Source organism: Carcharhinus amblyrhynchos, chromosome 6, assembly GCF_965287045.1.
Source record: "Carcharhinus amblyrhynchos chromosome 6, sCarAmb.v2.hapA, whole genome shotgun sequence".
NCBI lineage: Eukaryota > Metazoa > Chordata > Chondrichthyes > Carcharhiniformes > Carcharhinidae > Carcharhinus > Carcharhinus amblyrhynchos.
This window is the reverse complement of record NC_137329.1, coordinates 26,407,055-26,429,816: the sequence shown is the minus strand read 5'-3', so window position 1 is coordinate 26,429,816 and position 22,762 is coordinate 26,407,055. Positions and strand designations below refer to the sequence as shown.

At 43.1% G+C, this 22,762-nt stretch overlaps 2 protein-coding genes across 2 annotated transcripts in view; both read left to right on the top strand.

The window, feature by feature from the left end:
- The window catches only part of ctr9 (CTR9 component of Paf1/RNA polymerase II complex), a 54,714-nt gene extending 39,387 nt beyond the window's left edge, over positions 1–15,327 (top strand). Inside the window, exons 18-25 of the mRNA XM_080190081.1 lie at positions 2,007–2,152; positions 2,238–2,309; positions 3,627–3,762; positions 8,481–8,621; positions 8,860–9,017; positions 11,321–11,423; positions 11,621–11,730; positions 14,477–15,327. Of these exons, the coding sequence (XP_080046207.1) occupies positions 2,007–2,152; positions 2,238–2,309; positions 3,627–3,762; positions 8,481–8,621; positions 8,860–9,017; positions 11,321–11,423; positions 11,621–11,730; positions 14,477–14,885 (1,275 nt within the window). The 3' untranslated portion in view covers positions 14,886–15,327. The remainder of the gene's footprint in view (positions 1–2,006; positions 2,153–2,237; positions 2,310–3,626; positions 3,763–8,480; positions 8,622–8,859; positions 9,018–11,320; positions 11,424–11,620; positions 11,731–14,476) is intronic.
- Positions 15,328–16,776: 1,449 nt separating this feature from the next.
- The window catches only part of LOC145343660 (uncharacterized), a 28,725-nt gene continuing 22,739 nt past the window's right edge, over positions 16,777–22,762 (top strand). The window contains exons 1-2 of the mRNA XM_080189827.1: positions 16,777–17,118; positions 22,438–22,578. Of these exons, the coding sequence (XP_080045953.1) occupies positions 16,777–17,118; positions 22,438–22,578 (483 nt within the window). The remainder of the gene's footprint in view (positions 17,119–22,437; positions 22,579–22,762) is intronic.

The following is a 22,762-nucleotide window of genomic DNA, read 5'->3' as shown; positions in this document are numbered from 1 at the left end:
CTCAGTGCCATTTTCATGCACTTCCCCATGTCTCTTGACATTATATAGAAATTTATCAATCTCTGTCTTGAACATACTCAATGATTGAACTTCCACAGCCCTACGTGGTAGAAGATTTCAGATATTCCCTACCCTCTGAGTGAAGCAACCCCCATTCTTGGTCCTAAATTGCTTACCCTTTGTTCTAGATCTCCTTGCCAAGAGAAGCATCCTTGCTATCACTTGTCTAGTCTCTTAAGTTTAAAAATTTCAATGAGATCCTTTGGATATCAACATTTCCCAATCTCTCATCATTTCTGTTCCTGCTACCAAAGTGGACAACCTCACACTTACCCATATTATGTTCCATCTTCCACATTTTTGACCACTCACTAATCCTAATCCCCTTGCGGCATCTTTTCATCATCCTCACAACACACCTTCTCACCTTGTTAAGTGTCCCCAGCAAATTTAGAAACATCATATTTGGTTGCCACATCCAAATTATTGATAGACTGTGAATAGCCTAAGTCCTGATCTTTGCAGTACCACAGTTGTCACAACCTGTCAACCTGCAAATGACCCATTTATTCCTAAGCCTTGTCTTCTATCCATTCATCAATGCTCGATTCTGCTATCCCCAAATCCCATTTATTCTAATTTTGTTTACTAACCTCTGTGAGACTTTATTGAAAGCTTTCTGAAAATCCAATTACATTGCATCCATTGTTTCCCCCTTATCGATTACATGCTTAAAAAATTCCCAACATGTTCATCAAACATGATTTCCCTGTCATAGATCCGTGTTGATTTTGCCCAGTCAGATTGTTATTTTCTAAGTGTCCAGTTACCACATTCTTTATGATAGATTCTAGTAATTTTCTTGATGCTGACATCAAACTAACAGGTCTGTCCCCTATTTTCTCTCTCCCTCCTCTCTTAAACAGTGGGTTACATTTGCAACCTTCCTGGAATGGTAGGGACCATTCCAGAATCTATAGAGTTTTTACGATGTCTACATCCACTATCTCCATAGCCATCTCTTTCAGCACTTTGAAATGTATGTCATTGGGTCCCAGGGATTTATCAACTTTCGGTCCCACTAATTTCTCCAGTTTTACGAATGCTAATTTCTTTCACTTCCTCATTTCCACTAATCTTTTGGTTCTCTTATTTCTGGGAGGATGTTTGTATCTTCCTCCATGAAAACAGACATCAAGTAATTATTTAGCTTTTCTGCATTTCCCTATTCTCCATTATAAATTCTCCTGCCTGCAATGGACCTTTATTTGCCTTTGTGATTTTTTTTCCCCTTTTTCATACCTATAGAATCTTTTACTGAGTTTTTATGTTTCTTGCTAATTTACATTCATATTCCATTTCCTTCTCTTTATCATGTCTTGGTCTTCCTTTGCTGAATTCAATGATGCTTCCAATCCTCAGACTTGCTACTTTTTTTCTACAACTTTAATAGCCTCTTCCTTTGATCTAATACAATATTTAACTTCCTTTGTTAGCCAAAGTTAACTAACTTTTCCTGTTGTGTTTTTGTGCCTTAAAGGAATGTATTGCAAACCACGTTATTAATTATTTAAATGCTAGCCATTGCCTGTCTCCCTTTTAATGTATTTCCTAGTCCACTACAGGCAACTTGCGCCTCTTACCTTCATAGTGTCCTTTGCTTCGATCTCAGACCCTAGTTCCAGATAGAACTACCCATCATTTTCAAACTTAATGGAAAATTCTGTCATATTATGGTCACTTTTCCCTAAAAGTTCTTCTACATCAAGACTATTTTACAACAGTTACTTGTCAATTGTGATGGTCAGTTGTAGCACCAATTATCCTACTCTAATCAAGAAGATTGGGATGTCTGTAATCTAAAACTACACCACAGCAATGCTCAATGTGTAATTATATCGAGTTGAAATGCAAGTCTGTGAGATTTGTCTTTATTTAAGGAAGCAGATTGAATCTCCATTTAAGAACAGAAGTTCAGTAAAGAAAGGAATGGTTTGTGTTCACAGGCCAGGCATGCAGCCCCTAATGACACCGTGCTTATGTTTAACATGGCCTTGGTGCTCCAGAGACTAGCCACCTCTGTCCTCCGAGATGAAAAGAGCAATCTGAAGGCAGTGTTGAATGCAGTCAAAGAACTGGAACTTGCCCATCGGTAAGATGCGGTGCTTGAAGTTGAGAGCATGAACTCCAGATGCAGTCCTGTCTTGAGCTATAATCCTGCATCTTCCATCTTTCAGGTATTTCAAGTATCTCAGTAATGCCGGGGATAAAATGAGATTCGATTTGGCTCAAGCTGCTGCAGAGGCCAGGTACGTGCCCAATGGCAGTAGCAACTTACATTGTATTGTTGTTCATTTAAGAACATAAGAAATAGGAGCAGGAGTAGGCCATCTAGCCCTTCGAGCCTGCCCCGCCATTCAGTAAGATCATGGCTGATCTGTCGTGGCTCAGTTCCACATTCCCACCCTCTCCCCATAACCCTTAATCCCCTCGCTTATCAAAAACCCATCAACCCGCATCTTAAAAATATTTAGCGAGGCAGCCTCCACCACCTCAACGGGCAGAGAATTCCGGAGATTCACCACCCTTTGAGTGAAGAAGTTCCTCCCATTTACAAGCTGTTGCCTGATGTTGACAAGGCTGGCATTTACTACCTAATTCTAATTGCCTGTCGGAGGAGCTGATACAAATGAATGAGTTGCTAGCCACTTCAGAGGGCAGTCTCATAGGACTGTAGTCACATATAGGCCTAGACAGGATAAAGGATAGTAAAATGCCTCAAGGCACTTCATTCACAGAGGGTAATAATGAAACTAATCCATGTAACGACATATTGAGCCAGAGGAGTGAAAGCTTTTATTAACTTTTCATTTCCACATGTTTTGTTAAACTGAATACAAAACAAAGCTAAACATTACATTATTAGCAAAGTTAGAAAGGGATTTGGATTTGCACTAGGTTATTAATCCAGACATCTGGATTATAAGTTCAACATCACGGAACTATCATACCCTTTATTTTATATAGCACTTTTAAGGTAATCAAAGGTCCGAAAGCATTTTACAGAAGTGTAATAAAGAGAAGAATTGACATGAAGCCAGATAAAATGTTAGGACAGATCACCATAAGACCAGTCAAATGGGTAGATTTTAAGGTGTGTCATAAAGGAGAAGGGAGAGCAGAGGTTTAGATAGCAAATTCCATAGTTTAAAACCAAGACAGCTGAAGGCAGGTGAAGATTCTGGGAGGTGTGTAAGGGGCCAGAATTGAAGGAGTACAGTGATCTCAGGCCAGAGAGGGCAACAGAGATTGGGAAGGACAAGACAGTAGAGGAACTTGGGGTGGGGGGGTGCAGTTGGAAATTTTAAAATCGAGGCATTGTGTGACTGGAAGCCAGTATAAGTCAGCAAGTACGGGGATGATGGGTAAGTGGAATTTGGTGCAAGTTTTGGATATGGGACGACAGTGGTTAGGGTGAGGTGAAGTTTGAGGAGGGTGTGAGATGGGAGGCCAGTCAAAAGAGCATTGGAGTAGCCAAGTCTGCTGGTGACAAAAGCATGGCTGGGGGTTTCAGCACTGTGCATTTTCTCATCAGCCCTGAGGGTATTTGTATGTGCATGTTTCAGGCAGTGCTCTGATCTGATGAGCCAAGCCCAGTATCACGTGGCCCGTGCACGCAAGCAGGATGAAGAGGATCGCGAGCTACGCTGCAAGCAGGAGCAGCATAAGGAAATGCTGCGGATGCAACTGGTTAAAGAGCAGGTCAGTGGCTTTGTTTGTTTACACGAGGATAGTCCTGGTTTGTGCCCATATGGGGCTGCATTTAAGATTGAAATTTTTTCCTGTTAATTCCTAGATGTCCTACATTGACAATGCTACCAAATTTCCATGTTTAACTTAGGTTTTATCCATTTTATTAGCTGACAGCCATAAGAGCAGTGCTTTCCAAATTTCCCATTTCCACAATATCATAGCTGTATGAGAATGATCCCTGATTTAAGGAACTGTAGTTACTTTGAATTGAATCCATTTAATCTTGGAGAAACAAATCAACCTAATAGAGATGGGTAAAATAATAGAAAGGATGGATATCATTCCAATTGATGGATTATTTCCATTTAACAAACCACGGAGGAGGAGGAAACATGTAAGAATAGAAATGTACTGAATTGGATATTGTTCCCAGATAGTGCAGTAATTCCTCACTTAAGTTGTAGTTGTATTCCTGAAAATCAAAAAATCATAAGTTCCTATAGGAATCAATATTAAAACCAGAGTTAGGTTCCTTCAGACATTTCTCACCCAGAAAATAACAAGGTACAAGGTGAACTCCTGTGCCATATTTGTGCTGCACTGGGCAAATCTAGCTTGTAAAATAAAATACATCACCAAATATAGATCAAGTACAACATATAACACAATAATTTAAGTTATTGTTAAAAAACACAGTATTCATCCCAGTTCAGTAAATTGACCATGTCCCAATGCAGAAGTTGGTTGGGTGCAGGTAGCAGCAAGTCCGAGGACTATCTGCACCAATCAAGTTCTGCCACTAGATGGCGAGTTCAGAAATGAAGCCAGCAGCAGAACCCTGAGGACTGAGTTAGGAAGAGGGCAGGAGTCATCAAGAGAGTGGGGGGAAGAGGGGCTGAGGGAGTGGGTGGAAGTGTTCCGGGAAAAGTTATGTTGGTAGACAAGCCACAGAAGAGAAGTCTGTAGTCAAAGCGAAACCCAAAAGTTAAATGTATATTGATGCTACTTTATTGGCGACATTTAAGTGAAACATAGTTAAGTGAGTTGATGTTAAGCAGGGTCTTGATGCATTGGGTCTCAGCAAAGTATGACCAGCTAGTGAGGTGGGTGCTGACTCTCTGAACACCTACAAGTGGGAGCTGGACTGGCTCTGAACTAAGGCAGAGATCATATCATTACGAAGTTTTAAAGCACAAAGACTGGCCTTTTATCCCACATAGTCCATGCCAGTTTCATGAAAGATAGAGGTTTACAAGATTATGGCAGGCTTGGATAGAATGGAGAGTCAGAATCTTTTTCCTGGGGTTGAAGGGTCAATTCCTCAGAAGCATAGGTGAGAATGAGAGGGGGGAAGTTTAAAAGAGACGTAAGGGGCAAGTTTTTTTACACAGAAGGTGGTGAATGCCTGGAATGCTCTGCCGGAGAAGATGGTGGAAGTAGATTCTATGACAATGTTCAAGAGACATCTGGATAAGTACGTGAATAGGCAGTTCAGTAGCTAAGTTCTTTGAGTGGTCCTTAGATCATGAACGGCACTGTATGGATCATTTCCCCTGGCTGGGGAATCTAGAACATGGGCACTCCGGATAAGAGTTTGTCTATTTCAGACTGAGGTGAAAAGAAATTTCTTCAATCATGAGATTGTGTATCTTTGGAATTCTTTACTCCAGAAGGTTATGGATGCTCATTTGTTGAGTATAGTCAAGACTGAGATCCATAGAATTTTGGTATGTTAGGAAATTAAGAGACGTGGGGAGCTGGCAAGATAGCAGAGTTGAGCTGAAAGATCAGCCATGATCATACTAAATAGTGGAATGACATGATGGGCTGAATGGCCTGTTTCTCCTATTTTTTTGTGTTCTTATGCTCAAAAGGAATCACAAGACTTTGACCAGAAGGGTCCTCTGCCTATGGGCAACCATTATTTCTCAAAGTTCTAGTTCTTCCTCTTTCACCATCAATAATCTACTGTCGACCATGACTCTAAACATGACATCCTTACATGGCCCTGGGACAATTTGCGAAAGGCAGGGACAACCCCCTCTGAGGTCTGAAATGACCCTGCTACCCTATTATAATGTCAAGTAAATCAAAAACAGGCCATTTGGCCCAACAATCCATGCCAGCAATATTGCTCCATCCATGTTTCCTGCCATCCTTCCTCACTCCCTGTCTATCTGTATGTGTTCCTATTCCTTTCTTCCTCACAAAATCACAGAATCATTAAAGCATAGATGGAGACCTTTGGCCCATCATGTCAGTGGTGGCCCTACGGAGGAGCAGTTGAACTGGTCCCCATAACATTATAAATCTTTCCTTTTCAAACAATGATCTAATTCTGTGATGAAAGCCTCAGTTGACCATCTCCACCCCACTGCCAGATCATGCATTCCAGACTAACCAGTCGCTGAATGAAAAAGGTTTTTCATCTGTTGCAGGGGCCTCTTTTGCTCTCTGGTTCTCGATTCTTCCACCAATAGGAGTGGTTTCTCCTTCTGTTCTCTGTAAGAGAATGCTTTGTGAATTTGAATACCCCGAACAAATCTGCAATCTATCCCTGGACTCAATCTTGTGCATCTTTTCCACGTTTTCGCTATTCCCTTCACATCCTTCCTAAAATGTAGTACCTTTAATTGCGTAGAACACTGCAGGTGAGACTGAACCAGTGTTTTATACAGACTTAACGTAACTTCCGTGTTTTTGTGCTCTTTGCCCCTATTAGTAAAGCCCAGGGTGCCATATACTTTATTAACTGCTCTTCTAACTTGTCCTGCTGCCTACAATGATTTATGCATATACACAGTAGGTCCCTCTGCTTTCGTACCCCCTTTAGAATTGTTACCTTTAGTTTATATAGCCTCTCTGCATTCTTCCTACCAAAGTCAATCACTTCACACTTCGCTGTGTTAAATTTAATCTGCTACCTGTCCATCCATTCCACCATCCATGTGCTTTTGAAGTTCTGTACCATTCTCCTCATGGTTCACAATACTGTCAAGTTTCTTATCATCCACAAGTTTTGAAATTGTACCAAGATCTAGGTCATTAATACACATCAAGAAGAGCAGGGAACTCTATTCTAAACCTTCTTTCAGCCTACAAAATTGTTCATCACTATTTGCTTCCAGTCACTCAACCAATTCCCTATCCATATTACTGCTGTCCCTTTTGTTCTGTGAACTTGAACTTTTTTCACAAGACAGTGTGTGGCACTTCATCAAATGAGCATGCACCATGTGCACCACATCAACAGCATTGCCCTATCAACTCTCTGTTACATCATCAGAATACTCAAGCTAGTTAGTTAATAAATCCATGAGGGCTTTCCTTAATTAACCCTTAGTTCTTATGTTACCCAAGTGACTATTGATTTTGTCCCAAACTATCATTTCTAAAAGCTTCCCCACCACCATGGTTAAATGGACTGACTTGTAGTTGATGGCATTATCTTTACACCATTTTTTTTTGAAGAAGGGTGTAACATTTTCAATTCTGCAATCCTCAGGCACCACTCCTGAGCCTAAAGAAAATTGGAAAATTATGGCCCATGCATTTGTAATTTTCACTCTTACTTCCTTCAGCATCCTTGGATGCATCTCAGCTGGTTCTGGTAAAAACAGAAAGCTTGGCCAATACCACCTCCTTTGCAATTTTAAGCCTTTTTCAACATTACCTGGGGAGGCAACATCACCTTCCTTGGTAAAGGCAGATTCAGTGAATTAATTTAACACATCGGCCATGCCCCCTCCCTCCCTGCTTAACTCCCCTTTTTTATCCCTAATTGGCCACACTCTGCTTTTTACCACCCTTTTACTACTTATGTACCCCGGTGGAATACATTCCATAGGATCCCTATGATGCAGAATAATCAACTCTCTGAAAGAGGGTAAAGACAGCAGATTTCCTTCCCTAAAGGACATTAGTGAACCACGTGGGTTTTTACAACAATTGACAATGGTTTTATGGTTGGATTTTTAATTCCAGATTTTTTTATTGAATTCAAATTTTACCATCTGCTGTGGTGAGATTTGAACCCAAGACCCCAAAGCATAACCTTGGAGCTCTAGATTACTAGCCTAGTGATGTTACCACTACATCACCGTCTCCTCCGTTGAGTTATGTAATTGTGCCATTTTTGTTCCTTAGCTCTAATCAAATAGATTGTGTCCTTGACCCCATCTGGGACATCCTCTCTTCAATATTATCCTGAATCAGTATTACGTCCCTGCTTTCCTTTCTTTCCGATCTGAACACCTGGTATTGAGGAATATTTAATATCCAGTCTTGTACTTCTTTGAACCAGGATTCTGTTATTGCCACAGCTTTGTATTCCAGGTAATTTGCATTTGCAACTCGCCAATCTTATTTACCATTCTCCAGCTTCCCCTTAAATGCATCTGATAGTTACCTCAGCCACTCCCAATGGTAGTGAGTTCCACATTCTCATCATTTTCAGGGTAGAGAGATTTCTTCTGATTTCCATATTTGATTTCTTGGTGACTACGTTGTATTGATGGTTTCTGGTTCCATTCTTCCTCACAAGTGGAAACACTATCTCTATGTTTATCAAACCTCCATCATTTTAAAAATCTCTATTATTAAAGATAACTTTAGGATGAGCATACATGACAGTAAATCGTTGATTTCTTTTTCTCAGTGTTTCTGACGCACATTTCACCGATTTCTTTTAGCTGACAAAGTGTGTGTGTGTTTCTCTCTCCCATTAGGAAGACAAAAAACAGAAGGAGTTAAATGAGCAGCGCAAGTTACTGGAGCAACGAAGTCAGTTTTTGGAGAAAACCAGGAATTTATTGGTGTTCAATGAAGAGCTGGAGACTTCGAAGGAGAAGAAGAAGGGAGGTGGAAAGGTGAGAGAAAGGTCTTAACTTTCTTCCACACACATTCATTACAGAAACTCTGCTCAGTCTGTCCGCCTTTACTTCACCTGAGAAATTAGTCCTAACTGGATCCACAAGCCTAGTGATTCCACCTTCCTCGCAGCGGGTTTCTGTGACCATTTCTCATAGTATCTTTGTGACCATAATGTCTTTATTGGCCTTTTTGTTGCCATATTTCTCCAATGCATGTTTGTTTTCTTGCTGGCAGCGTGGGAAGAAAGGAGAGTTTGAAGAGTTTGTTAACGATGATTCTGATGATGAATTGCCTCTGCCCAAGAAGAAGAAGAAGCAGAGAGCAAGTGGCAGTGAACCTGAGGACGGAGATGAAGACACCACTCAAAAGAAAAGGAAGACGAAGAGGAAGCGGTACGTAGGGGCACAAACCCAAGGGTTCACTTCGACAGAAGGCATCAACGCAGCTGGTGGAATTTAGATTCAGTCAGTAAATCTGGACTTATAGAGATATACAATGGAGACTATGAAACCATTGTCGATTGTCATATAATTCCATCTGGTTCACTCATGTCCTTTCAGAAAGGAAGTCAGCTATTCCTACCCGATCTGATCTACATGTGACTCCAGATCCACAGCAATCTGGTTGACCCTTAGTGCCTTCTGCAATGGCCAAGCAAGCTGCGCAGTTCAAGGGCAATTAGGGATGGATGACATGCCAGTGATGCCAATATCCTTGGAGGGAAAACAATGTACAGACTTTGTTTTTTCTGAACTATTTGTATACTCTTTCTCTTTGTGTATAGAGAAAGATCTGTGTAAGTGGCAAAAGGATTAACTGTGAATCGGCTTAGTGGAGGGCAGATATGGAAACATAGGAACAGGAGAAGGCCATTTACGCGCACAAGCCTGTTGCGTCATTCGGTGAGATGAGGGCAGATCTGTGATCTAACTCATTATGGGCCTTTGCTCCATATCCTTTAACACCTCTGGATATCAAAAATCTCTCAATCTCAGTGTCAAAATTTATATTTGATCTGACAGGAAATCTCTCACCTTCTGTGAGGAAATGTTTCCTCATTTCACTTCCAAAAGGTCTGACTCTAATTTTAAAACAATTTTGCCTACCCCTAGACTCCCAATTGGTAGGAATAGCTTCTCCCTACCAATCCTATCTGTTCCCCTTAATAGAATCATAGAGATTTACAGCATGGAAACAGGCCCTTCGGCCCAACTTTCCATGCTGCATTTTTTATTAAACCCCGAAGCTAGTCCCACTTGCAACATTTGGCCCACATCCCTCTATAGCCATCTTACCCATGTAATTAATATTTTGAAAACATTATTAGCTTTCTAAATTCCAGAGACTACAACACTGGTTTCTGCAATTTCTCCTTGGAATTTGAATCTTGGGATCCAGCTATCACTCTCATTGACCTGTGCTGCACTTCCTCCAAGGCAAATATATCTGTCCTGATGTGTGGTGCTCAGAATGGCTTCCTGTATCAGAGTTTTGTCTTGCTGATGTGTGACTTCTACCCCTAATTATTCTAAGCCTCTGTGTATAAAGACCAAAAATCCAACAGCCTATTTAATTGTTTTCTGTACCTGATGTTCTTGATATGAGCTTTTGTGGAAGCTGTGTCAAGATTTGCACAATACATCAGCACAGTGGTCCTGATGGTAATAATCCAGAGAAGACCATTTATGTGCATAAGCCTGTTCTGTCATTCAGTGAGATCAGGGCTGATCTGTGATCTAACTCAATATGGGCCTTTAATATCTTTGGATAACAATCTGGTAAAAGTAAAAAAAAATAGTTTATTAGTGTCACAAGTAGGCTTACATTAACACTGCAATGAAGTTACTGTGAAAATTTCCTAGTCGCCACACTGTGACGCCTGCTTAGGTACTCTGAGGGAGAATTTAGCATAGCCAGTCCACCTAACCAACACGTCTTTCAGACTGTGGGAGGAAACCAGAGGAAATCCACGCAGGCATGGAAAGAACGTGAAAACTCCACACAGTGACTCAGCCTGGGAATTGAACTCAGGTCCCTGGCAATGTGAGGCAGCAGTGCTAACCACTGTGCCGCCATGTCGCCCCATCTGTCAATCTCAGATTTAAAATTTATATTTAATCTGGCATACATTGCCTCAAAAGGATAAAAGTTCAAGTCCTAAATTCTCAATCCCAGTTTGAGAATTTAAATTCAGACCTTGAAATGAAAATCATTGGAAGTAAAAAGCTGATATGATTAAAAGTGATCATGAAGCTGTCGGATAGACGCCTGAAACTTACCTCCTTGAGGTTCTGAGTACATCTGACACAAAATGTTTCAGCATCCCTGAACTGTGGCAATATGATGTGTAAACTAGTCATTTAACGACTGTTTCTTCCCCTTCCTCACCCTGCCCACTCCTTCTGCCTACTTCTGTCCCTCCCTCTCTTGTTTCTCCCTTCCTCTGTTCCCTTTCTTTTTCCCCGCCCTCCTTCACCTACCAATCTCATTCTTCTCCTTCCCTCTCAATCTCCTCCCTTTTGCTGTCTCCTTTTCCCTCCCTCTTATTCTCATGCTTCCCTCTCAATGTCTTCCCTTCTGGTGTCTTGTTCTCCCTCCCTCTCGTTCTTCTCACCACTCTCTTGTCCTCCCTGCTCTCTTATTGTTCCTCCCCGCACCCTTTCTGCCTTTGGATTCCCCCCTTCCTTCTGAACAGACCCCAGAGAACTGCTGAGGATGGCAGTGATGATGAGGAACCTGGCTCAAGAGCTAAGAAACCACGCAGACCAAAAGCAGGAGAGCGCAAGAAGAAAGAGAAGGTTTGTGTCAATCACTTGGAAAGGGTTCATAGAATCATAGTTGTGCTGGTTGAATGAAGGCAGTTTTCAACTTCTGATCCATACTGTTTAATTATGTGTACTTTTTCTTCCTTTGCAGTTGAACATGACCCTGTATATTAGACAAATGTGTTCGGAATGTATCATTTGATGGAATTAAACATCTGCTTGTTCCTCAGATCAAACCCGAAAGGCTCCCACCTTCCATGAAGGGTAAAATCAAATCAAAAGCAATCATTTCATCCAGTGACGATTCCTCTGATGAGGGGGCTCTGAAGATAGCGGAAGGGTAGGTAGCTACGTGTGTGTGTGTGTGTGTGTGTGTGTGTGTGCGCGCACGCGCGCACACATGTGTCTAAGTCTGTTTGTCAGCATTGTTCTTTATGTTTAATGTCAGAACAAATCAAATGCAGTCAATGGAAAAAGGGGATGGAAGTTGGTTTCTCATTTAGAAGGCTGTTGATTTTGAAAATATCGTGAGAAGTTCCTCACAATCTCTCAGCTTTACGTACCATGATGGTGCCATGCCCTCCCCTCAGTGGCTCAGTGCGTTCGTCTGGTGAGCAAGATGCTGGCCTGATTCCTGCTCCCTGTTGCTGGGGATCTCAATGTCTCTGCGTAAGGAGAAAAACTGGAAGAAAGGAGGTCAAGTTTGACTGGTGAGAACGTGGAACTCGCGATCACAGGAAGCAGTTGATAATAGTACAGATGCACTTAGGGGGAAGCTAGATAAACACATGAGAAAATGCTGATAGGGTGAAGTGATGTAGACTAGGAAGAGACTTCTGTGGATCATAAAAACGCATTCATTCATCAGACCTGGTCATTGGTGATGAGATAAATTGCCCAGCCCTAATTGCCCTTGAGAAGGGAGTGATAGCGAGCCTTGGTGAGTTGCTGCACTTAATCTTTTTGGGCCAAATGGCCTGCTCTTGGGCTGTAAATTCTATATTCTCCAATATCCACACAGTCAACTAACAGACAAGACACAAAGAGGACCACATGCCAAGTAAGAGTGAAGAAACTTAGCAAGAAAAGGAAGGAAAAACATTGTTATGAGAACAGGAGAAGTTTAACAATTCAGACCTGAGTTTGCAGATTTATTTAAGAAGTTTTAGTGAATGTTGTACTTGAGATACAGGGTAGTAGCTTCAACAGCCCTGTATCAGCATGAGGCAGGCCAGTACACTAGTGAGAATTTTACTCAAGTTTTCTCATACTTTGAAATGTTATATAAGAGATTGTCTGCATGCTTGGTGCTTTCACTCCAATTCTTCATTCCCAGAGCTGTGGGGGAAAGAGCAGAGGGATGTGGAATTAATTCGATTACTTTTTCAAAGAGCCAGCAGCAAGTGATGGGCCAAATGCCTCATTTTGAGCTGTAAGATTCTACGATTCTAGCCGGTGGCTAACTGGGGTTATAAATATTTTTCTGTGGTCACCTATTTGCTGTGGGACTGGCATGTTGGCACACATCTTAAAGGGCCGTTGCTTGTGTCCAGCCTGGTTCCCTGTGCAGCAAATTGCCAATTGCTTCAATTCAAAACCCAACAATCAGAAGCACTCCAGGCCTCTGGACTTATCCAGACCCTGGAATCTATAGGAAATGAGGCAGAATAGGTTAGAAATAGGTATTCCTAGGTGTTCTGAGGGAGACGATGGCCTTGTGGTATTATAGCTAGACTATTAATCCAGAAACTCAGCAAATGTTCTGGGGACCTGGATTCGAACCCCGCCATGGCAGATGGTGGAATTTGAATTCAATACAAAAAATCTGGAATTAAGAATCTACTGGTGACCATTGTCAATTGTCGGGAAGAACCCTTTAGGGAAGGAAATCTGCTGTCCTTACCTGGTCTGGCCTGCATGTGACTCCAGAACCACAGCAACGTGGTTGACTCTCAGCTGCCCTCCAAGGGCAACCAGGGATGGGTAATAAATGCTGGCCAGCCAGTGACGCCCATGTCCCACAAATGAATGACTCAGTGAAACTAGTATTCCGTCCTTTCGAATGATAAGTGGGATATGAGCAGGCCTATACAAATGGTTAAGAGATAGACCAGTTAAATGATTGGGTGAGGACTTGGCAGATGCAGTATAATGTAGGGAAGTGTGTAATTATCCAGTCTGTAGAAATATTGGAAAAGCAGAATAGGCATAGTAAATGGAGGGATTCAGTGGAACTTTGAGGCCCTTGTACACAAACCACAGAAAGTTAATGTGGATACAGAAACCAATGAGGAAAGCAAATGGTTATTGCTCAAGTGGTTAAGGGGGTTGCAGTATAAGATTAAGGAAGAATTGCTGCAATTCAGAGACCACACCTGGATTCTGCAGACAGTTGTGGTTTTATTTCTCAAGGGAGAATACATTTTCCCAGAGGAAGTACAACATAGGTTTGCTAGACTGATTTCTGGGGTGAGAGGATTGTGCTGTGAGGAGAGTTTGAACACAATGGGCCTATATCCCTGGGTACAAAAGAATCATCTGATTGAAACATATGGAATTATTAGGAGGTTTTGCAGAAGCTGTTTCTCCCCTCCATTGAGTTTAACAAAGGTAGCATTGTGTCAGAATATTAGTCAGACATTTAGGACCGAGATGACTTAGTGGGATGTGATTCTTTGGAATTCTCCGCTCCAGAAAGTTGTGGCTACTCCGCCATTCAGTATATTCACCACTTAGTTCAACAATTGTTTTGGGAATTAAAGGATATTAGGATGGGGTCAGAAAGTGGAATTGTGGTAGGAGAACAGTTTTGATTTTATTAAATGGCAGAGCAAGCTTGAGGCACTGTATGGCATCGTTTCAGCTGCTATTTCATATGTTCTTATCAACCAAGGGGTTTTGGGGCACAGTACGTGTTGCGAGCCATTCACAGGGATCTGAGCATTACCATAACATGGGCCACTGTATAGCCACAGGGCATGGTGTTAACTATTAGCATAATCACTGTGTAACATAACATGGCTGTAGTGTAGCTGCATCATAACAAGAGCGTGGCCACAGCCTGACTGCCACTTCGTTCTTTCCAGAAACGCACAGGGCAGCGGTTCAGATGAGGAAGAATCAGCTGACAAGCACAGGAAGCGGATCGTGTCCGAGAGCGAGTCTGAGGATGGCCGGAACCAGAACAAGTCTGACAGCGAGGTGGGCAGCAGCCCAAGGTCGGGGGCTGCACGTTCAGTCGCTGGCTCGGACAGCGAGCAGTCGGCCAGTGAGCGGCCTCAGTCTGATCGCTCAGATAGGAGCAGGTCTGCTGGCTCATCGTCAGAGGATGAGTCTCGCCCTGCCTCGCGAGCCACGAACAATTCAGAACAGAGATCTTCTGATGGAGGTGGTTCAGGCCAGGCCTCAGCCGCTGAATCAGATCAAGAATCCAGTCATGGAGGTGCTCGTCAAGGATCCGTCTCTCCAGCACAATCGGATGATGATAGTGACTGATACTCACTCACTCCGTTTCCTTCATGCTCGGTTGGCCTCAAAATCCAGACTGAGTTTGGCTGATCTGAGAACTAAAGTCAGTGCTGAAGTTTAGAGAAGAAGTCATTTATTTTATTGGAAACTGTGAAACCTGGCTTTTCATATTTTGACAGAGGATTGTGATATCTACTTGTGAATTTATTTTTGACTCTATGTTTCGTACCAGAGATAGTCCAAGGTTTGATGGCAGTTGGGTGCTGTTAAAAGTGATAAAACGCTTTGGGAGAGTCAGTCAAACTGATGCAGGCTAGACCATGGTTCATGTTCATCAGAAAAGAGCCAATATTTTAGCAGACAGGCACTATAGACATTGATAAATGTGACCTCTGATTTCTTTTTCTGGAAGCTCTTGTAAACCAAGGGATGCTTACAAATATTTGTTAAATAAATGTTTCATTTAAAATGAAAGTTTCCTCTTGAATAATTGGTTTGCTTGTTTGTAGTAAAGAGTTGGTTGGCGTGTGTGGATTGAAGTGTGCGTGACAGGTTTAGGTTCTGTTGTTGAACTAACAATCCCCTCCCCAACTCACCCCGCCCTGCTCCCCCACCAAGTCAGAGGTTTTGGGGGCAATAAGTTGTTAACCCCTATTATATGCACTTGGCCATGAGGGATCAGAGTCATTACAAGTCTTGGTGAATGTACCTTGTATAGTTGAGCAGCTGACTGTCTCAATCAAGCAAAAGGAGACAGAATGACCCACAGAAAGACAGAACTGCAGGCTTTACAGGGTAGAGGATCTTGGGGACAAGATTAGATCATTCAATCTGCCAGCCTGGTCCACCATTCATATCTAATCAGTATATTTCTTAACTCCATGTATCCACCCAGGTACCCTAAATCTTAACATCATTGCCGAACATCTTAAGTTGCGATGCTTTCAGTTGACTCCAAGCCATCCAGAGGCTGTTTTCCCCATCAAATCTTTTTAATGATCTGTCGAGTCTACAACACGGCTCACAATCTCATGGTAAGGAACCAGTTGTTAGCATTGAAATGAGATAAGATTTCTTCACGCAGATGAACTCTCCAGCCCAGAGAGCTGTGGATTTTCTTTTATTTGTTCCTGGGATGTGGCGTCGCTGGCTGGACCAGCATTTATTGCCCGTCCCTGAGGGTATTTTAAGAATCAACCACGTTGCTGTGTGGCCCTGGAGTCACAGGTAGGCCAGACCAGGTAAGGATGGCAGATTTCCTTCCCTGAAGTGAACATTAGTGAACCCAATGGGTTTTTCCGACAATGGCTTCATGGTCATATAACAGATTACTTGGTCCTTATCGCATTGCAGGTTGTGGGAGCTTGCTGTGTGTGTAGTGATTGCATGTTTCCCTATATTATCACAGTGACTACGCTTCAGAAGTATTTCACTGGCTGTACATAAGACGCTTTGGGGATTTCCTGAGATTGCGAAACATGCTACAGAAGAGCAAGTTATTTCCTCTTCTCCATGTTGGTTCTGATGAGATGCTGTCACATCTTCCGAGTGCTTCCAGAATTTTCTGTTTTAATAACCTTTCAACTTGTTTGATGCCAGCTCTGTTTTGTGTATGGGGGAACCTTCCCTCTATCTAGTTGTTCCCCTTCATTCCTCTAAACATTTTGATCAGCCTAAGTTATCTCACCTCTGCTAAAGGTAAGTTCACTTGGGGTAGTCTGCTTATTCCATCGCTCTCTCTTCTAACTCATTAAGTAATGACCTGTCAGGATGGAACTTTATCCCAGGGCATCCTGTTCGTAATAAACAGCTTAAGTTTCAAGCTCATTCCTACTCGCATTTCAAATGACACATGAATCATGTATCAGGGCAGCTAGAGACAGCATCGCATTAGGTTAACCATTCCAGGTCCTTCAGGATGCAACTGGGTGCCTACAAGAATGTGAGACAATCGCCCAGTGCTGGCCTGGCTGTTTTGTCCACGGTGAGGAAGCCCACTCCTGATTTTGGCTCCCCCCAGAAGATGATCTCTGTGAGCAGTGCTACTTTGAACGGTGGATTCCTGCCTTACGCCACAGCCCGGAGAGCGCAGGATCAGTCAATAGCAGGAGACTTCCCAAACAGTTCAGTCTGCTCACAGTCGAGTCTAGTGCAGGGACAGGGGCTGAGAGGTGTCACGCGCCCTGTGAGTGCTCTGTCTCCAGGGGGAGCACTCTCCCGCTTCCGCCAACTGCAGGGGGATCTTGTGCGCAAAAGGAAGGTAAGTCTTTGCTCCCATCTGGGAGGTAAAGAATCCACGTTGGAACATTTCTGCTGGAAAACTGAGGGATCAAGTGTGTTTTTGATAGAACTGAGAATGTCGCAATGAGTTACACAAGTCTCCCAAGATTCTGATGGAATAGAGAACTCACTTCTCTGGTCAGTTAGAAATAGTAATAAGAATTAAATTGTTGCTTGAAAAAGAGGAATACTAAAGGATGCAGGGAATGAGCAGAAGAGCTGGGTGAAAATCTCTAGCATAAATTCAATGGGCCCAATGGCCTGCTTCAGTGCTGACGTATTCAATGATTCTAGACTTTTTCCTGAAACATTTTACAGCCAAAGAAGTTTTTAAAGTGTAGTTGTTGTTTTCATGTGGAAACTTCAGTTGCCAATTTGCACATAACAAGATCCCACAAACAGCAGCACGATCAATTACAAGGTCAGCTGTTTTAGAGGTAAATATTGGCCAAGGTGATTAGGAGAATCCCACTATTCATCTTCCAATATTTGCAATGGGATTTTGTGTATCCACATGATTGGGTAAACGTGAAAGACAGCTTCAACGATACAGTAGTACTTCCCCCAGTGCTGACCCTCTGACAGTGCTGCGCTCCCTCAGTACTGACCCTCTGACAGTGCAGCACTCCTCAGTACTGACCCTGTGACAGTGCAGCGCTCCCTCAGTACTGACCCTCTGACGGTGCAGCGCTCCCTCAGTACTGATCCTCTGACGGTGCAGCGCTCCCTCAGTACTGACCCTCTGACGGTGTAGCGCTCCCTCAGCATTGCTTCTGACAGTGTGGCATTCCCTTAGCACTGACCCTGTGACAGTGCTGCACTCCCTCAGTACTACTCTGGCTTGTCAGCCTAAATGATGTATTCAATTCTCTGGAGTGTTTCCCCAGCCTGGAACAAGATCCCATTTCATCTTTTGGCAGCTATGATTCCTAATCAAGAAAATATTGTACTTTTAAATCTAACAGTGGAGCCCAAATGTTCTCCTCCCAGACGTTTCATTGATCCGACTTGTGTAAATGATCTGAATGGGCAGATTTGTGTTTATTCAGGTGCAATTTGGGATGGAGGAAAATTGAATCCAGTTCAGGGAAACCATGTTCAGAGTTTGAGCCTGAATCCCCAGGGCTTCACAACCTGCTTTGCTCTGGCATTTCATGTGAGTCTGAGCTTAACCCGAAATCTGATTATTCAGAGGAATTTGGGAGTTCTTGTATACAAAGTTAACATGCAGGCGCAGCAAGCAATTAGGAATTGCTTTAGCCTTTATTGCAAAGGAGGTTGGTTAATGAGTAAAAACCTTGCTGAGAATTTATAGGTGAGACCACATTTGGAGTACTATGTACAGGTTTGGTTTCCTTACTTAAAGATGAATATTTTTGCCTTAAAGAGTGTGCAACAAAGACTAGATTGATCTTTGGGGTGTCCCATGATGAGATGTTGGGTAGAAACTCTCTGGAGTTTATTGGAATGAGTGAATATCTCATTGAAACATATGTGGGGTGGCACAGTGCTTAGCACTGCTGCCTCATAGTGTCAGGGACTCAGGTTCAAATCCCAGCTTGGGTCACTGTCTATGTGGTGTTTGCACGTTCTTCCTGTATCTGCGTGGGTTTCCTCCCACAGTCCAAAGATGTGCTGGTTAGGTGGACTGGCCATGCTAAATTGCCCCTTAGTGTCAGGGGGATTAGTAGGGTAAATGTGTGGGGATGGGGCCTGGGTGGGATTGTGGTCAGTGCAAACTTGAGGGGCCAAATGGCCTCCTTCTATACTGTAGGGATTCTATGATCTATGGAAATTTTGGAGGGAGCTTGGTAGGGTAGACACTAAGTTGTTTGCCCTGTCTGGGGAAGCTAAGACATGGGAACACAATTTCAGGATGCGGGGGGTGGGGAAGGGGGTGATCATTTTGGACTGAGATGAGGAGAAAGTTCTTTACTCAAAAGGGCTGTAAATTATTGCACTCCCTCCTTCCACCCAGTCACCGTTCTTCATTCCTCTCAACATCAGTTTACTCCCTTTACACCGCCAGCCCCCACCCCCGCAAAGGTAAGCTTACGCTGCCTGCTTCTCATTCCAATTCCCTCTCCTCTAATTTATTAAGCAGTGTACTGTCAGGATGGAATCTTATCCCAGGGCATCTTGTTGCTAATGAAAGGCTTAATTTTTGAGCTTTTTGCATCTCAAGTGACACATGAATCATGCATCAGGGTTGTTAGAATCAGTGCTTTGCATTGGGTTGAGTTAGTCATTTGTACAATTGCAGATGTCTGGGACAACAGAAATAGATTGTGTGAATTTGCCTGTGCTTGAGAGTCAGCATCAATTGCAGACCCCCTCTCCTCCAGAGAGGTCAGGGTCATTGGTAAGGTCAACATTTACTGCCCATCTCCAGTTACCCTTGGCAACAGTCAACCAAAGTTGGTGAGACGATGACCTGGTGGTATTATCACTAGACTATTAATTCAGAAACTCAGCTAACATTCTGGGGACTTGGGTTGGAATCCCACCAAAGCAGATGGTGGAATTTGAATTCAATAAAAAAAAAAATCAATTCTGGAATTAAAAATCTACTAATGACCATAAAACCATTGTCAATTGTCAGAAAAACCCATCCAGTTCACTAATGTCCTCTAGAGGAAGAAATCTGCTGTCCTTGCCAGATCTGGCTTACATATGATTCCAGAGCCACGGCAATGTGGTTGACTCTCAACTGCCCTCCAAGGGCAAGTAGGGATGGGCAATAAATGCTGGCCAGCCAGCAACAACCATGTCCCACAAAATAATAAAGAAAAAGTGAATTACCAACAGTTTATCTCCTTAACAAATTGTCACAACAATGAGTTTTATCCGATTATTATATATCGGGATGTATCTTTTAATTTTAAACTTTTATATTTCAGGACTATAGCTTCAAATTTAGGATAAATGAAGGGGTCATGTGACCTGTTCTGCAGTCTGCCTGATAGCAAAGTAAACTTGGGTGGTTTGATTGTTAGAGATCAAAGGGGAGGTTAGATTACTTAATTGGGAAGAAGGTACAAGATATTTACACTTGAAAGCAACAGCAGAGGCCTCTGATCATCCAATGAGCAAAATCTTGAGTCTCCTAAAGTTCCCCAAAGCTGGTGAAGCTATTGGATTGTAAACGGGTATGATGCAAACTTCCAAGATGAAAAAGAGTTGCGGTCAAGGGGAGCTAATTAGTATTTCTACCTAGATACACGGCTAATATGTTTCATGTTGCCATGGTGAAGAGGACAGAGGAAGACATTTTTGAGATCAGGCTACAGGATTCCCTATAAATCAATGAACATCAAGGACATCCGGCAGGGGTTATGTGTGGTCACCAGAGGAAAATGCCCCTTTGCTTTTCGAGATGCCACAGCTGAATCCAGCCAAATCCAGGAGGGAGATGATCTCTAATCAAAAAGGTGTATCCTGCGTCATCTACAGGTTCTGGGAGATTTTCTCTGGCATGGCAAAGGGGGAAAGGAGAATCATTGGAACCTGCTTTACTGTTGGTGGTGGATTTTAAAACCAAAACATGAGGCAAGTGCCTGGAGAGGGTCTCGCAACATTACTGCTCAGCAAGTGGGAATACTGGAACCCAGTGGAAGCTGATATCCACTCTGGATTTTCCGATCGTACTCACCCCAAGGCCGGAGTCGACGAATCTTTGGGTGGTCCACCCCCGCTCGCTACGATTCCCATGGGAAGCAGGATGGGAAAATTCCACCCAAGGACTGTAAATCCATGGAAAATTTGGTCACATTTGTTCTTTCCCTCTCCATATCACCCTCTCAAGACCTGATTTTTACGAATTCATCAGGCTGCACCGTGGTTAGCACTGTTGCCTCACAGCTCCAGGCACCTGGATTTGATTCCCGGCTTGGGTCACTGTCTGTGTGGAGTTTGCACGTTCTCCCTGTGTCTGCGTGGGTTTCCTCCGGGTGCTCCGGATTCCCCCCTCAGTCCGAAGATGTGCGGGTTAGGCGCATTGGCCATGCTAAGTTGATCTTCAGTATCCCAGGATGTGTAGGTTAGAGAGATTAGCAGGATAAATGTGTGGGATTGTGGGTTGGGGCCTGGGGTGGGATTGATGTCGGTGCAGATTCAATGGGCCAGATGGCCTCCTTCTGCACTGTAGGGATTCTATGATTTGTCCTCCATCATTCCCCTGGTCAGGATTTTCCAGTTCCTGTTGCAGATGGGCCACAACATTTGACAGACCAGCCGGTGGTCCTTTGACTTTGGGGAGGAATTCCCGGCCTCTCATTGGTTAAGGAGATAGGTTGTTGACCCTGTTGTTCACTGAGTTTCCAGATGTCCTCCTTGCCTCCACCACATGCCTATCTGCTCACATTCCCAGCAAGTTGCATTGTAAATTATAGCCAGGCTGATTGATGGGGGATATGGTTTAGCAGGGCACACAATGAGATGCTCCACGCCTGCCACATTTTGAACTTCGCCATTCATTTTCAGGCAATCCCTCCTCACCCTTTTTTTTGTTTATTCGCTCACAGAATGTGGGCATCATTGGCTGAACCAGCATTCATTGCCCATTCTAATTGCTCTTGAGTTGAGGACATTTAAGAGTCAGCCACATTGATATGGGTCTGGCCTCACATGTAGGCTCCTTTGCTTTTCGAGATGCCACAGCTGAATCCAGCCAAATCCACGAGGGAGATGATCTCTAATCAAAAAGGTGTATCTGGCCTCACATATAGGCCAGACCAGGTAAAGATGGTAGATTTCCTTCTCTAAAGGACATTAGTGAACCAGATGGGTTTTCCGACAATCAGCAGTGGTTTCATGGTTTTTCTAGATTTTCGTTGAATTCAAATTTCACCACCTGCCATGGTGGGACTCGAACCCAAGTCCCCAGACTTCCCTGGCTAGATTACTAGTTCAGTGATATTTCCATTTCATTGCTGTCTCCCCTAACCTTGTACCTTGTTGACTCCTTGTGAACAATGAAGGGCGAGCAATCATGGGTATGTGACTTGAGGGGTTAGTTAAAGGATGAAAATTAATTTCTTGTGGTTCTGCATTTTGAAAAATCTGGCGTTATTGTTGTTGAAGCAATTGTAATTTGTGCATGAACCCGAGAGACTGCAGAGATCCTAATTAAATTTTTGCAATGTGTTCATAAGTGACTGCTTTCTTTCCCAAGCCATGGTTGATGACTGAAAGCTTCTGTAGGAGAAAAACACCATCAGGTTAAACATTACCTGTGAAGGTAAGAAGGACTATTCCCCCAAAATAGAGTGGAAAATCACTTTGCACCTTTCACCGTCAGGAATGTGAGGAACTGAAAAAGACCAACAATTGGTTGACCAAGGAGCTACACGTGGAAAAGGTATTACTCCGATCCGAGAGTGAGCGGACCATGAGAAACCTGAGACTTTTAAATCAGGAGATGCGTGCTACCATCAAAGAGGTACGTAACTGCAGGGATGCCCCTTCCTCCAACCAAGCCTGCCCCATTCTGAGGAACCAAGCTGGGCGAATGGTGGGACAATCTTGAAGGTCTGAATGGCCTCCTATTCCTCCGACAAACTGAGTGAAGATTGCACCCAACTAAAGTTTGAAAGTTTATTTATTAGTGTCACAAGTAGGCTTAC